This window comes from Gloeophyllum trabeum (genome assembly GCF_000344685.1).
Source record: "Gloeophyllum trabeum ATCC 11539 unplaced genomic scaffold GLOTRscaffold_00005, whole genome shotgun sequence".
In the NCBI taxonomy this organism is placed as follows: Eukaryota; Fungi; Basidiomycota; class Agaricomycetes; order Gloeophyllales; family Gloeophyllaceae; genus Gloeophyllum; species Gloeophyllum trabeum.
The window spans coordinates 784,306-800,640 of record NW_006920414.1 but is presented as its reverse complement, the minus strand read 5'-3'; the positions used below and the strand labels follow the sequence as shown (position 1 = coordinate 800,640).

Genomic DNA, 16,335 nt, shown 5'->3' with positions numbered 1-16,335 from the left:
TGTACCACTACTTCGTCGTAGTTGCTTGGACACTTTCGTACCACTGAAAGCTTGAAGCCATTCTCATTATTTTCGTCTAACTCAGGCTTGACAGGAATCGGCGAAAGACTTCAGAGTCTTGAGCCATCAGGTATTTTCTTGTGCTCTCTCTGAATCGAAGGCTACCGGCGAAAGCTGGCTGGAAGACCCTAATCTATGGCCTAGTTTTGTAGTACACACTTTCTCGCATACAGGGACTGCGCGGCTGTTATCCCAAGGTCCGGTTCGAGCATATGTTGATCGCAATACCGCCAGGTAGGCTCGTGACCACCGTCTCGTAGCCTGATTGAGGGCAGAGTCAGGCTAGAGAAATATTCTGCCCTCAATGTTGGTACGACAGGCTGGTCACGAGCCTAACCGCCAGGTTTCACAGATTTTGTTGTCTTCGGGTGGCGTCCTCAACCCGAACATCAAAGAAGCGCCGTGTCAGAACACGCTTACTTAGTGTTTCGTCGTCTGGCTCTCAATAAGGACTGCTGATGCTAAATAATAGCAGAGTGGCTTCATAGATTTGTAAGACTACAGTAGTTGGCTGGCAAGTCGACGACGGTGCCACAAAACCAAATAAGAAATAGCTGCCACACGTATATGCCGTAAGTGTTAACTAGCCTATAACCGGGATACTTACAAACGACGACACTGTAGAGACAAGCAATGGACCTGTTGAATATTTTCCCGATGTGTATAAATCATGCGTCGAGGTGGAGGCTCTCAGCAGATATAGTTGTTTGCTAGAGAGCGCTTACCAAACCTCGGTTTGGTCTGCGAAGCGAAGAACAACATCGCAGTAAGTAGTCGCCCTATTTGTCCCCCATATCACACTGCGCCAAAATCGCCGCGACGTCCTGTCATTCGCGGCTGAGGGAGCGTCCAGCTGACATCGCCTTCTGTGACGGCAGCAGGTTCATCATCTCGGCGTTAAGAGACGTCTGCCCTTTTTGGCCCATGTCCACGAACGCGGGGCGAAAATCTCACCCACCACACTCTCCCTCTTGCGGGTCACTTGGGATATCGCGCTCCTCTGTCTAAAGCTCGCGCCCACGGCTGTACTGACCAGTGACAAGAATGGTATCCTCATGCATCACACTCCATCGACCTCTTTTGGCTTGTGCAATCTAGTCTGGGCCCCCCACTACACTCGTTATACTGCACCCTCGGCAGAGTACGGAGCGGTACGAGAGGGCCGGAGTGGGTATTACCAGACACGTAACCTGCGTGAAGGTAAAGATTGTTCTGCATTAGCTCCGGAGCAGTTGCACCACTTCGCTTTGGGCATTGCAATTCTCTCGCGCGATGCTAACTTGAATGGACTGCGCATCTGGAGTAAGTCGTGAACAACTCCTGGCATTTACAGGGTTAACATGGACGACATGGACGTCACATTGCCTAGACGGGTAGCCATTTGGAATACGCATCCCCATCCACCCAGGTTTCGTGGCTTTGTGGCTGCGGTACTCGGTGGAAGTACGGCAGCTTGCGACGCTGTGAGAGATGATCCATGATGGTCTTCTCCCGCGATCAAGTGACCCGCTCGTCCTCCTGGCGGTGTACGCGCAGCTCGGTGGCTTTACAGGACAATGATGGGCCGCTACTCCTCGGTTGGTGCGTCTGAGGGCGATTCAGAACGTTTGAATGAACCCCGGTCGTGTGAGCTTGCATCATTGGGATCAAAATCGTTACGGTATAACTCAGGTATAGTCGCCAACTTTCCGTCTCTCCAGCGGCCCTGCAGTTGATCGTGGGGTTACAAGCCCTCCAACTATCCCCCATCTGGGTATCGAATTGATTTTTCTGTAGCATCTCTGCCACCGGTGGTCGTACCTGATTGCTTTTTTGATTATTCCTGGTGAGATGAAGCCAGAGTTCCAGGATGGCATACCCCTGGTAGCCTGCTCTTCGAAACGTCTTGATGGCTTGGAGTCGCGGACGACCCACATCCCGTCAAAACTGCGGTCGAGGAGGTTCACTAGCTGCGGGGCCGGTCGCTGATCGGAGGCTGGGGGATGGGCTGGGCTTCGCCGTGCTTCCATGTGCCCTCGAATCCCCGCTTACTTTCCTTGATGACCCAATGATGACCCCGACCTACATACATTATCTTGCCCGAATCCGCCTCGGTGGGGTGGACTCTCTAGATTCATCTGCGGAGCCAATTCTGATACAGCATGGCTGGTGGCGTCTGGCGGAGGCTGGCCTGCTAGAAGTTTCAATAACGAGTTGGAAGCAGTTTGCGAGCACAACCCTGAAGTGATATGCATAAGATACGTATTACAGGAGTGAGTACATGCATTATATCGAGCAATATACAGCTATCATCAATGACTATGCGGGATGAACGATGCGATGCCGATTTGAATGTCAAGCCTGTCAATGCCCAGTCGCCCAGGAGAAAACATGAACTTATTAGTACTGCAGGATTTCATCGCCGGTACGCTGTGCACTTGTGCTTCTCTAGCATCGGCGCTGAAGAAAAAAATCTATGGCAGATTGTGCACGAGAATTCACATATCTTGTCGTGCTGAGTGACCTCGTGTCTGAGCCGATCGTGCTGCCTGGTAAACGTTTCCCTACAGCCAGGCTGGGTGCAGGGGATAATTTTGCGAGGTTTCGGGATATGGACACCGGAATGCACACGACAGGTGTATTCCGAGCGGAAGACGCGAGTGCACGTCGGGTGAGGGCAGTGGTAGATGTATAGTGACGCTGATTGCCTCCTGGGCTTCCCTCGGCGTTTCGCTATTGCAGCATCTGTACTTTCGTCCTCGCTTACCCGCTCCAGGACGGATGAACCAGCCTGTAGGCTGGCTGATGGTCCCGGCTCGGGGGTTGCCCCATGACTGTGCGGTCTCGTGGAAGGCGTAGGGAATCCGGAGAGCAAGCTACTAGTGTCACTCGGGATGGAGAGACCTTGTGGGTCACTTGGGAGGACATTGTGAAGCGATGAGGAAGCTTGAGGCGCATACGGAACTCGAGGCGGGTAAAGCCCCCGCTGTTCTCTGGAACAAGCATCGCCTACCGTCAGGCCTTGCAAAAAATTAGCATCTCGTCTCTACTGGATGACAATGGTCGCACCCAAAGCTCCTGACCGCACATCGACTCCCATCTGTACCTCGGTCTCACCGAACGCTCCAAAGTAACTTGTGGTAGCAGAGTTAGGCATAGTTGTGAAGTGCCCGGCATGGTGCTGGAAGACCGAGGAAGAATTCGACAATGACATGTCCGTGTTCGTACTATGCATGTCTGTACGTAACAATTCGCGTCAAGAGTCCAGGGTCGTAGATGAGTGCCAACCTACTTGGATCTGTGGCGAAATGACCTTCATCAGGGAAGCCTGTAAGAACCATGGGAGGATCTGGCAGCATACAAGCCTGCACAGGAGATATGTTCGCCGCCGAGTCTATAAACAGTCTATCAGCATATGTGCACAACTGACTCACGAGACGATTGACCTACCCTGCATTGGGTGGCTAACGTGAGTTAATGGTGACCAGACAGGACTTAGGCAATGATATGGCATGGCGAAGTGGTCGATGTCTTCAGCTTTTGGTCCTTCCAGACAGTGGCGCGAATCATTCCCCGGGGGTTGATGAAAGACCTTCGGGCTCGAATACGAGTTCTCCTCGTCGTATCCTATCCCAGAGCGTTGTAAAAACCAGAAGACCTCCGCACTGCGCAATTGTGCACACTTACCGTAGCCAGTGGCCCGTGGACTGCTACCGACTGAGAAGGTACAGTTTGTGTGAGGTTGTAACATGCCTTGTAGGTCGGGTGTAGATGCATCCGGTCCATCATTACCGGCGCGATTCAGGGCATAGAATCTTAAAACGCAGTGACCAGTTGTGGTGGAATTAGCTGTCTCGAATTTGATGAAAGTCCCGGAAGTCTGCCCAGAAGTGATTCCTAGAGTGCCTCGTCGTCCGATCGACTCAAAGAATAGCCTCGGAGGTTGTGTTATATTCGGGAAATCGATGCAAACCTTGAAGCCAAGTAACTGCTCTACCGAGAAAGCAGCCTCCGTGTAAGTCATCGCGGCAGCTAGGGAATGAACAGACTGAGTGATGTAGCCCAGGAAATTCACAACGACATTTGTATGCCAATGGTACGATTAGACGACTTTTCGGTATCGAGATTGTTCTGCGCTTAGAGTCTCCCCCACCGTACTCCGGGGGTCGTATAAGATGGAGTTCGATCTGCAAGAATCACATCGGAGATTCAGACCCGCTCCTTGATTTGCCCTTTGCCACCAGTCAAGCACGCGGTGCGCGGGTACTTAGCTGTATGAAACGGATTTACAATGATGGGCGATGCACCGCCGGAAGAGGTTCATATCGTCCCTGACGATCATCGTAAGCGAGTCGGTCTGACGTGGTGAAGGTTGAGAAAATACCACCAATATGGACGCTAACGCCTGGCTACTACGCCGCTTCGTACCCTTAGACTGCGCCGGAGCATACGAGGTATCCATTAGACATATCAAATATGGAGCTCCGACGTTGACTCATCACGGGAGGTCAGCGAACGCTGATAAGCAGTAAATGAAAGTAGTGCTATGTATGTAATACAGATCGACGATTCTTGGTCTTTCCCTCCGGAGCTATACGACGCCAGATGGATGAGTAAAGCCGTACAGTACGGCGTATGACGCCCCCCGGCGAGCACACACACTTACAACGTACACGCGAAGGCCGCTCGCACGGCCCATCGCCCAGTCTATCGACGTGGGCCGAGTAGTAACGTCACCACGGGGCGACCTCAGAGGCATGAATCAGGGAAGGTTTCTCGGTGCCCCATCTTGTGGTAATCGACGTGTAAATGACTAACTTGACGTTTGCATCTTCAGCTGAGCGGATTGTGCCAGAGAGACCACTCGAATCGTTTGTGCAGGTGTTATGAATCCTGTCCGGAAGATGTACTCCGATATTGTCCGACTCTAGGCAATCTTGAATTTGATGGTAGTGCTCTCCTGGTCCCCCATCTCTGCGAAGACTTCCAGCCATTTGCAGGTCGATGGGCCCACTTTTTGAAAATCATTTACAGTCAGACCACGTCGGACAAGAAATTTCAAGTCCCCGAGAGACAGAAATCAGACCATCTGGACTTCTCTACCTTCTTCCGACGTCCCTGGCATCCACTCCGACCCACTCCGACTATACGTGGTTTTCTGAATTGATGGTCTATCGATCTGCAAGCGGCTGTCAGTGGTCTGACTGCATCGCATGGCAAGATCCTTCGAATCCAATCTGGTCCTCGATCTCGATCTGTCTCAATAAACTCTAAATGCCTCGATAATATTCAGCGACAGACCTATATCATCGAGTATTTCTGCGTCTCGCCGAGATACAAGTGCCTCCTTGAGGAAGCGAAACCCCGTGGTCGGAATGTGGACCGCGATTAAGTGCAGGAGCTTTGTTATTGAAACGGCGTGCTGTGTGAGTACCACGAGCACGACATATCGGCCAGATCGATTTCAAAGCAGGACGAACATCTAGTCCTGGTTCGCGAGGCGCGACTAGGGTTAGGAGTAATTCTGGTGGTGACAAATATGTATGACCTTCGATATCATACTGATTATAGCCTTATAATGGACCGCTGGCGTCGTCAGAGGAAACAAGTTCAACGAAATAGGATGCATTACATGGGGTTAGATAATCATTACTGAACGTTTGGCAATGCTTTGAGCCTAATCTCATTGTGAAAATCGACCGTCGAGAAGCTGACATCCTTCCCTGACAAAACGGAGGTTACTCGCGACCCTGAACCAGTACTACCGGAGACTCGGACTGAGGTGCTACGGCTTGGAGTGCCGCAAGGTCGACGCAGACAGGAATTCCGCACTGTTGCTGTTTCCGTGGCCTGAACTACATCTCCCATCCCACATGCGCAAGCAGCTGAGAATAGGATTCTGCCAATATTTCCAACTGTCGTGAGCCGACGAATGAACATATTATATTCTGAGGATGCGTAGGAGTATACATGACGAAATAAGCGAATATACATTACCGATTGTGATCGACAACACGCGCCACACCGAAGTCACATCAGCCGCAGGACGCGCCTACTCCCAGTACCGAGCGACCTTCGCTTCTTGCCCCTCATTTCCCGCGACTTCCAAGAAATCAGAGGGCCGATCTCGCTTCAGATTTCGCCGACGGTTGTTGACAGGCAAACGCTGATAAGCGCCATCCTGAGGAGGTAGCTGCTGGGGCTGGAAGGGAGTCGGCCAGCCGCCGGTGTAATCGTTCTGCGGGAAGCCCGGCATAGGTAAGTTGCCGCCGTTGTTCTGGAGTTGTTGCTGTAAGGTAGTGGCGGCGGACAGAGCGGCAGCGAAGGTCTGAGCTTCGGAGAGCTGCATGTGCAGCTCTTGGTACTTCATCTGGGTCTGCTGGCGAACATCGTTCGGAAGGGCGGAGTTGTTCAGGACAACAGACAGTTGCTTGATTTGTGCCTGTAAGGAATCGATGTATTGGGTCATGTCCATGCCGCCACCAGGTTGCTGCTGCGAATACACATCTTGCTCTAACGCCGCCGTCTCTGCATTCGCGATTGCCTATCAAACCGTCAGCGCGAAACAAGAAGGGCGGAAGAAAGAGACGCACTTGGTCCGCCACACTACTCGGCCCAGCAACATTGTGGGACGCTTCCTCAGCGGAATCCTTTTTACTCTCCTCGATGGCTTTGTCGATGTAATCCGCCACTTTCGTCCTCGTCGGCTTATCCATAACCAGCTTGTCAAGGGAAGGAATCTTCTTGCCACAATTCGGACACACGAAATCTCGTTCTAATAAATGGGTCTGGATGCATTCTTCACAGTACAGTTTACCACAGCATGGTGTCTTGACGGCATCCCGGAATAATTTGTTGTCTACCGGACATGTTAGGGATGGGTCGCTGGGCGTCCGCTCTCGAATGTCCGCTTCAGTCAGCCCTCTTCGGTGCATCACCTGCTTTTGCCAGGAGGCCCTAAAGAAAGATTGATTGCCTACTCATCAGAAGAACGAGAGCTGCTTACACGTCTGGTTGTGCAATAACGTAGCCACCTTCAGGCGTGACCATAACACCTTGCCCGCCAGCCGTTGGACCCTCCACCGCCTTCAGGAAACTACGAGGTATTCCAGTTGTGCGCTTGATACGGGGCTTGTGGTCAAAATCACGGTCATTATTCGTCGGGCAGTCCTGAATCCAATGACCTTAAAAGGTCAAGTCAGTAAACATGGGCGGGAAATGGAATATCATGCCAACCTTTCTTTCCACAACGATAGCAGACATAGCTCGGAGGCAGGGGACGATCTGGCTGATGGGACGGTGCGTGATGGGGCTTACCGCCTCGGTTAAAACCAGTACCCCGGGAATTATTGTAGACACGAGTCGCGCTATAGATATCGGAGGAGGTGCAAGACAAAGCAAAGTAATGTTTATGAGATTCACAGAACTATAATGCACAAAGAGCTCGTATAAGAGCGACACCAACTGTGACATCTTCTCCTGAGTCTCCTCCCAGTTCTGAGTTTGAGCTTGGAACATAGCAGCCATCGCAGCAGCTTCATCATCCTTAGTGATGTTATTGGCCTTGATTCTCACCTGAATGAACGCCTAAGGACGTTAAACATCGTGAAAAGGGACATCCTTAACGTACTTGGGGCGCTTTAGGTGTAACAGGCTTTTCCTCTTCCTTTCCATCGAATCGTTTGCTTATTGAGCCTTTATGCCAACTAGAATTACCACTGAGAATGGTGCTAGACTTCGATGCGGCGTCGATTGCAGGTGCACTACTCGGAGCACCCGCCAAATACAGGGCAGCTTTACCCTTTCCAGGGCGTGAAGACGGTAGTCGCTTCACAACCACAGACGACGAACGCTGGATGATTTGTGAATCATCCTTGTACTCTGACCAGTACGGTCCATCAACACACATACCCTGACTCAGAAGACAACGCTCACCATCACCAGACGACGCATCATAAACAAACAGGTCAAAGTCATTGGCCTTACCCAGATTGTTCTGAAGGATAATCTCTCTCTTCAAGTCAAAAACAGATATCCCTGTGCCGTCGAAGGACACCCTAGATTCATTCTTTTGCGACTTGAACTTGTAGTAAACAGACGATGCCATTACGACAGAAATGGAATGGAAAACAAAACCCTTAAAGTGTACAGCAGACAGAAACTGGATGCCTCCCTCAACAGAGCAGACCCAAAGTGGTATTTCGACGGAGACGAGCGGTCGCGAGGGTGCAGTGCGCAGAGCAAGAGAGATGGCCCTCGCTCAAATTGTGGCGCCAATAAGGCATCCAAGCGGAGTTTGAACTGACGGCCCTGCCCTCTCGAGCTCGAGTATACACTGTATACGTACTTAGGATTTTATTCCCAACTCTCGCAGGAAGCAGACGTGCGGGAGTCAATTGCGCATCAATCAGCTAAGGGAGCAAAGTGAATGTACGAGAGTGATGGGTAATAATAGTAGGAGCAACGACTATGTATGCGACAATCCAGGCAGGAATCAATAGTAGACAATACACTGTCCGGGAATTAACTGGAAACGACGATAAGTAGAGGCCTATGCAATGGGAGTTAAGAATCAAACTAAGGACCGCGATTGGGAAAGATATATGACGCGGCCTGCATAGGAAATTATTGTACAACACATCCACCATTTGATGACTTCGAGTCGCGGTCGCGCCTCCTGTGTCGCTTGGTGCCAGTGGAGATGTCTCCGGGGATCCGATTCGATGAGGCTTCTCCAATCTCCGATACGTCGGACAGGGCGCTGACCTTGGAAGCTCTTTGTGACTCCGAGCCTCCAGAGCTAGAAAATGGGCCATCCGAACCACGGCCGGTCTCCGTCTCACTTCCTGAGGCGACTGAATTCCTTCCTGCAGTCTTGAAGCTCTCAGTTGTAGTCAGGGCACTTCGCATACTCGCGGTGTTTGGTGTCGTGCTGTTGCTCGAGATAGACCGAGGTCTATCCTTCCCCTCTCTGTTCCGCTTGAGCACCGAGTGCTTCTTGCGAAGAGGTTTCTCCACAGGAGGAGGCATGGGAGGCGGTGAAGACGGGGGTATGGGCAAGGACGTAGCCGAATGAGAGTCGACGGTTTCAGCGGATAAAGAAGATCGAGAGCGCTTAAAAACTCCTCCCATCATCTTGAAGGCGGTAGGAGGGTGGGGCGTCACAACCAGAGGAGATTGCAACGGCGGTGAATCGATACTAGTCCTGGGAGAAGATAAGACGCCTACTTCGGACGAAGGGCTACTGCCTGGAATTTGCGCGGCAGCAATGGCCTCCATAGCACTGGTATATGCGCTCCCTGGTACACCTTTCTCCGCGTACTGGGCAAAAAGAAGCAATTGAGAGCGAAGGTCGCAAGTGGGAGGTGCGTTGGCGGCACACTTTGAGTGGGCAATCAAGCTGCACTGCTCGCACAATACCGCGTGTTTCTTCACCCCTTGCAGACACACTCGGCACATCATAGCTAACGAGATACGTTCGATTAGACAGGACGAGGGGAATATAGGTTAGATACTTACATTTACTGAACGTGGTCTTCACAAAGGAGTGTTCACGAGGGCCCATACCATCGGAGTCGTGAGAAATGGGGGTAGAAGGGGTATTCGACAAACGACGTTTAGGCGGCGATCCTGCAAGGGTATCGTCAGGGCTGGAGAAGAACTCCCCAGACGTCGGCGAAGGTTTGGGTATGTCAACACCAGCGAGGTATCGTTGGACGGCCTCCGATGACTGCTTGTGCATATCAGCACTAACACGACGCAAGAATGGTATGCTATCCTGAGGACGCAGTTCCTACATTTTGCATGTCAGATAAAGTCGTAGTGGGATAGGTCGTGGTTCTCACCTTGGCACCTATCCAGTTCTTCTTGAGCCATTCATGCTCACAGAGCATTTCCGCACTAGGCCGCATGGCAGGATCTTTATGGAAGCACTGCGTCAAGAAGTCCTTCAGGAGATCAGAGCATCCCTCAGGTAACGGAGGCGCGTCATCCTCGACAATCCGGAACATGACTACAATGCGACTTCATTAGTCTCATCCACATATGCATCCGTTCAACCATAACTTACCCGTCATACTGTTGGCAATATCAGCGTAAGGTGGACGACCGGTCAGAAGCTCGATCACGGTGCATGCCAATGACCAGATATCCGACTTCGGGGAGGCACCCTTCAGTTCGATAACCTCAGGAGCCATCCAATTCGGCGTGCCGGCTACGTCTTTCATCTCGCGTTCCATTGCCCGAAGGTTGAGAGAGACACCGAAGTCTGATAACTTAACATTTCCATTCTTTGTCGTGAGGATATTTGCAGCCTTGAGGTCGCAATGCACTACGTCGTTCTGATGCAGGTAATCGAGGCCTTCCAGGATCTTTACTACGTAAGTGGCGACAAGACGTTCGTTCAGTTTACCGAATGCTTTGATGGTTTGCCCGAGAGATCCGTTCTCAGCATATCTATTCGCTAGATCAGCTTTGCGTCATACGAGACCGGGGAAAGACGTACTCAAGGACAATGCTTAACGTGTCGGCATCTCTAGCCATGCCTTCATATTTAACAATGCTTGGGTGTGACAGACTCTTCAGGAGGTCAACTTCACCCATGAGTTGCGAGATCTCGTCTTCCTTCAAACCTTCGAGCCGTATGCGCTTGACGGCAACCATTTGACCGGTGTTGAGGTTCAGAGCGCGGTAGACAGAGCCGAACTGCCCTCGACCTATGCAGTTGCCCAGTTGCTACAAGGAGGACGTAAGTTGAATGGATAGTACTGCAGCAGACTGTATACGTACGAATTGAGTAGAAGCTTTGCCATCCTCTCGGACGATTAGCGTCTCCCTGACAGCACTCCCGTCCATGGAGTTTCGGGACATCAGGTCACTGGCACTAGCATTGCTGGATACGACCCCCAAGTTCACCATACTCTCAAAACGAGTTCTGCCTGGCTTCGCGCCCATGTCATCATAAGAGTTGGGTCGAGGTCGCCGCCGGGAGCTGGATCCCTCGATTTCGCTTTGGAAGCGTCCTCTGGGTTGACGCGGCTTGTCCTCAGCGGGAGAGGTCGGCCGGCGAGAGACGTCGGCGGAGGATCCCTGGCCAGTTCCAAGATGTTCGCCAGACACAGTGCGCGGGAAGGGCACACGCGGGTCGGCATCCGTTGGCGAGCGAGGCTCATCCAGTCGGGGTACATACATCCCATTGCGGTTCGCTCCTGTCTTTGTGCTGCTCCGACGAAGCATCACCCGAGGTGACCCAGAAGATAAACCGCTGTCAGGACTTGAGTCTCGGCGCAGTAGGTTTTCCTTCGGCAACAGCACCGGCGCATCAATACTATGACGAGGTCGATGCGTCGGACGACGGGGTGCGAATTGAGGCAAAGAGTCCACACTCTCATTCTGCCGCGATGCCCCAACATATGCCAGCTTCCTAGGCGGTGAGATGGAAATCGGACTGGTAGCGCCAGACCTATCGTCCAGCTCCGATGTCGGTGACCTCGCTGACGACCGCGTAGGACTCGCAGGAGAGTGGAACGCATCCATGAAATCGTCTGGCCACTTCCCTTTGCCCAGTCGAATCTGAGGAGTCCTTGGCAGACGCTCCTCAACAGCATCGTCTGTTCTCCGCGACGTGCTCTTCGACCGGTCACTCTTCCTTCCTGAGCTGGCGCTTGCCTCCTCCGCCTCTTCCACGACCCTGGACAGGTCAATCACGGCCACCTCGCTTGGTCTCCGCTCCCGCTTGCCATTAGACTCAGTACGTTTGCGAACCGTATTGTCTTCTGCCAATGCAGCAGCGATGCCACTGGCTTCCGATCTGGTGAAGGACGGAGGATCGGAAGGGATAAAGGACGTTGCCTCCGTGGTGACAGTCCTGATAGTGCCGAACTTATTCTGCCCACTACTATTGCTCCTGTTGACCTCCAAGAGACTCGAGAAGGCAGTAGTGTCTGAGACGGCACTCGAGGCCAGAGACTGTCGAGTCGCGGCCATCGAATCTGCCAGAGAAGCTTGAATCGAATCGCCACCAATGGACGCCCGAGTCGAATCTGCCACCGAGATCCGTTCGGGACTGGCCCCATTCCTGGCATCGGTAGGTTTCGAATACGAACGTGCGCGTAGGGGAGAACGAGGGGGAGGGGAGAGGATTGGGGGGACCTCATCGCGTTCACTACTTGCCCCAGGACTACTTCGCCCATGATTCATCGCAGTGCCTCCACGCTCGGTCCTACCGCTCCCAGAACCTGACCCACTCTCGGGGCTATCGGAACGTACAGTAGGCAATGGTGTCGGCGGACTCCATCTTTTCTTGCCCATAGGGGACCCGGGACCAGTAGGCGAAGTTGACCGTTGAGCCTGAGCCAAACTTAGATTAGGGGAAGATGCCGCCAAGTGCGAACTGGCACCTTGACCATAGGGCCCCGAATGAGAAGTCGATGAACTTTGCTTTCTTGAAGAGAGTGCTTCTCTGTCGCCACCAGATAGGAACTTCGCGCGGTCAGCAGGAGGGAACTCGGCGACCCTTAGGAGCGCGATAACAGTGCGAGCAACGCGCGCCAGAGATTCCGAGTCTCCGTTGATCAGGTCGTCTCTCTGGAAGAGCTCGTCTGCAGCAACTCCGAATTGGGCACAGGCCGCCAGGAACTTTGTGACATTGGACGTCCGCACAAATCCGTCCTCTCGAGGGTCTGGTCGGATGACGGGATTGGATCTGAGTTTATTCACGAGTCTGGAGAGAAAACGTGATCAGAGCGCGAGTTTCGTGGCACAGAGGACAACGTACTGGCAAAGAACATATCCATCCCTTAATGCCTCGCTGAACAATCTCCGTTCCCGCTCCTCGCCACTAGTGCTCAACCCACTCGATGACATTGGACCGAATAGGCTAGATTGACTGACGTTTGCGCCACTCTTCCCCCATACGCGTTCCAGCCTCGCCAGAGCTCTCAACCGCACCTCGACTTCTTCCCAATCCTTCGCAATTCCAATTTTGCTATGATGGACAGGGGGTCTCGCCATCTCTTTGCATAATAGCGACGACGCGTTACGAATGAGCTCCCGATGCTCTGGATTCGATGGAGAAGAGAGTGACGTGGTAGACGCATTGTAACCGCGGTTGTGATTTGCATACGTCGGCGAGACCGCTCGAGGTCGTAACTGAGTTGATGGAGAATCAGATCGGGAGGCTGAAGGGGAATGAGTCGGTCGAAAGGGGCGACTTGCGTCCAATGAGGGTCTTCGATTTGCGTCGAAAGACGGTCGTCTGCCAGTCGTTGGGGAGGTGGGTGGGTTAAGGGGAAGATGAGACGTCGAAGCAGATACTAACCCTCGCTGTGTCGGAGTCACGACGCGCCGAGATGTTGGCGAACGAGGAGGACTGATGGGGATTGGAGAGATAGACCGCTCGTTGAGGGGTAAATGGCTTGCACTAGCTGAAGCCTTCCGCGCCGTGAGAATAGGTGGTGGTCGTGAAGACGAACCGGGTGTTGGGGTTTCAGGAGGGCTGATGGGCTCACGAGTACGTCTTGTCGGAGTATCAGGGCCAGGGAGGGTGACGGTAGAAGGGGAGGACGGAAGTAAAGGAGCTGGCCGATGCTTAGGTGCCCGGTGGTCGCGAGACGAGTCTTTCACGGCACTGCTAGAACTAGCATTTCCGTTCACTCGAGACGAGTCCCGACGGGGAGCTAATGGCGTAGGGCCGCTGATGTCCCTCGAGCTCGTACTGGGCTGTAGGCTCGACCGTTTCGAGCGGTCCCGGGAGGGCTTTGGGAGGGGCGACGGCTGTGCCGATAAGTAGACGGCGGGGGAGGACATGGATGCCTGTCGGAGGGATGGTGGCTGGAAAGGTGTTAAGCCTGGGACTCGATCTTCACGGTCGTCATCCAAGTCGGTTACCCTCGGCGCATTCCCTTCCCTCGGTTTGCCGGGAATAGGAGGTGTTGCGGCAGGGGTATCGGACCGATCAGTCGAAACTTTACCGGGTTTACGGAATCCGACTTGCGACTGTAGTCTCCTGAGCATCTTCGACTTCTCCCTCTCCTTCTCCTTCGGTGCGCTACTGCTTTCGCTGGCTTCCTTCCCTTTGCCCTTGTCTGCCTTGGCCATAATTCTCGCGAATTCATCGTCCACCGGCGGCGGCGACTTGGCCTTGGACTTTGTGGCATTGCGGATGCTCTGCTCTAATGAGGAGCGCAACCGCTTGAACGATTTGGGGGAGGGCTCAGGTACCTCCGGAGTGAATGTACGGGATCCGGAGGCCTGAGCATGGCCTAAACGAGATGGCGAGGCCGTCGCAGCGTCTACACCGCGAGGAGACATGGGGAGCGGGTTGGATACAGGGTTTGGACGGATGTTGGGTAGAACAGCTGCGGCCATGTGTGAGTTGCGTGCAGAAAGCTGGCTCCAGACCTATCGATCAATGAAGGACACACTAGGCCAAACGCGCAACGGTATACGGGACGCTGGACGCTAATGGAGCGGTCAATCCGAGACAATGGCCACTGCAATGCGCTGACTGTCGAGAACAACGCTGTGCTGTGCGGACCCTGCGTGCACTGATTCTAACAAAGAGCAGGTCAGTATTTGTCGACTCCGGCTACGGTCAGGTAGGTATACAGTGCACGCTCGCAGTCTCAATAAGCAAGGCAGGCCAAAACACCGCACACGAAGTGAGTCCGGAACGTACCAAAGAGGCTCAGTAGAACCACTCCCGCTTGCATTCAATTAAAGTTTCGCAACCTTCGTTTGACTGATACAGTAAGGAGCGGCTGGCCAGGTAAAGGCGAGGAAGTAAAGGAAACGAAGGGGTGCGATATAGACCTGCGCGATGCAGTGATGCGACACACTGACAGGGAAGATCTCTCGGGCAGAAAGACAGTGAACAGACGCGTGAAACCTATAGCCGCAACGTTGTCGGAAGAGAAGAAGGAGGGCGACAGAAAAGCTGGGCTCAGCGCCGGCTCGGGAAACAAAGCCAGAGCGTTTGGTAGCTGTCGCCGGCGGCGGGGACAGCAGAGGCGGGCAACCTCGAGGCCTGAACACAACGATGGTAACGGTCGGCGCCACGGCAATAATCCTCACGCGCGCGCGAACGCGAAGCCGCGGCAGCAGACGCTTCCAAATAAAGTGATTCGGCCCTTCATTGCTGCAATGTGAATCACGCTAGTCCTCCTTTGTAGTCTATTAGAAATCCTATGCTTGCACTCCTCTGCAGCCTCGTACAGGAGCTTGTGCGTCCAGCAGCCCACGGAACGGTTTCCACCCTATGCGGCTCCGACTCTCAGCGCTATCCTGGTCCAGCCGTCAGGCCGCCATCTTTCTTACCTTGCACAAGGTAATTTCAGATGCTCGTCACAGGAACCGGCGCCCCCGACGACTGCCGCACAACCCAGTTCCGAGCGTTTGACATGCCTTGACATCGGTCATGCGGCGCTGGGTCCACAGCACCTAAAACAAAGGTCGCTGTGAGATCATACAACGCAAAGCAGACCCCTTTTGTCAGATTAAACATATACTGACGCCTGCAATGACGTATTTCTTGTTTCGTGTCCGGCATTTGTTGTTATCAAAGCTTGTCAATCACCGTCCGGATGCTTGTGTGCTCTTCATATATCATCAACGTCCGGCCAGGGCATCAGTGCATGACGCGGACGCGCCGTACGGTCCGTCCGAGTGTGGAAGCATCGGGCTTGCAGTCATACGGAAGCGACAGGCGCATCTCCCGCCACTTCGCTCCTCTTCGCGCTGAACCATGAGGGTCGGCCACGACTGGCCGACCTCGCAGGATTCTGCTCTAGTTTGAGCCTTATTCATCGTGATTGGACCCCACAGTTCTTCGAAGCGCCGTCAAAGATAAACGACGCATCGAAGAACTCCGAGCATCCCGAATCACGCGGAAGTAATTCCCAGCCCATCCCGAGGGTTAGCTGCCATCTTTCGCAAGTGAGATCCTGAGGCGGGATCGGAAGCTGCGGTTAGAATTGCCCCGCCTTCAGACTTGGAGGGGGGTAATTTGGATCGTAGTATCCTGGGAACGTACGTACCCGCGGTTGTCAGTGCATATTCCCTTACCGTGACTTTTGCACGCGATAGTACCCTGAGCCATGGAAGTATACTGACAGTCGGGCAGGGATCGCACCACGGCAAGTGATATTGGGAAGTCCTGATGTGGGATATACTCGCCTGCTCAGGGGACTACAAATCGCCGACATCGTTCGCTCCAGCTATCGCTCCAGCTACTTACTCCTGTGCCGACCCACGAGATTCACCGCCAATGTGCCGAAGGGAGTAAAACTGGCACAGAAG

At 53.3% G+C, this 16,335-nt stretch overlaps 3 protein-coding genes across 3 annotated transcripts; all 3 read right to left on the bottom strand.

The window, feature by feature from the left end:
- Positions 1–3,085: 3,085 nt before the first annotated feature.
- On the bottom strand, positions 3,086–4,063 carry GLOTRDRAFT_138081 (uncharacterized protein; the record flags this gene model as incomplete). The annotated part of the gene is made up of 4 exons (XM_007866879.1): positions 3,086–3,276; positions 3,332–3,433; positions 3,490–3,666; positions 3,727–4,063. The coding sequence occupies 4 exons, from the start codon at positions 4,061–4,063 to the stop codon at positions 3,086–3,088; spliced, it is 807 nt and encodes a 268-aa protein (XP_007865070.1).
- Positions 4,064–6,057: 1,994 nt separating this feature from the next.
- On the bottom strand, positions 6,058–8,146 carry GLOTRDRAFT_138080 (DWNN-domain-containing protein; the record flags this gene model as incomplete). Its single annotated transcript, XM_007866878.1, has 7 exons — positions 6,058–6,583; positions 6,633–6,996; positions 7,046–7,223; positions 7,276–7,406; positions 7,505–7,614; positions 7,670–7,920; positions 7,975–8,146. 7 exons carry the CDS (start codon positions 8,144–8,146, stop codon positions 6,092–6,094), a joined length of 1,698 nt encoding a protein of 565 aa, XP_007865069.1. The 3' UTR covers positions 6,058–6,091.
- Positions 8,147–8,419: 273 nt separating this feature from the next.
- On the bottom strand, positions 8,420–15,050 carry GLOTRDRAFT_120867 (uncharacterized protein). Its single transcript, XM_007866877.1, has 8 exons — positions 14,717–15,050; positions 12,815–14,591; positions 10,828–12,760; positions 10,544–10,773; positions 10,109–10,494; positions 9,885–10,051; positions 9,559–9,832; positions 8,420–9,503 (listed from the first exon to the last, which is right to left on the bottom strand). The coding sequence occupies exons 2-8, from the start codon at positions 14,404–14,406 to the stop codon at positions 8,665–8,667; spliced, it is 5,421 nt and encodes a 1,806-aa protein (XP_007865068.1). The 5' UTR covers positions 14,407–14,591; positions 14,717–15,050; the 3' UTR covers positions 8,420–8,664.
- Between the last annotated feature and the right edge of the window lie 1,285 nt (positions 15,051–16,335).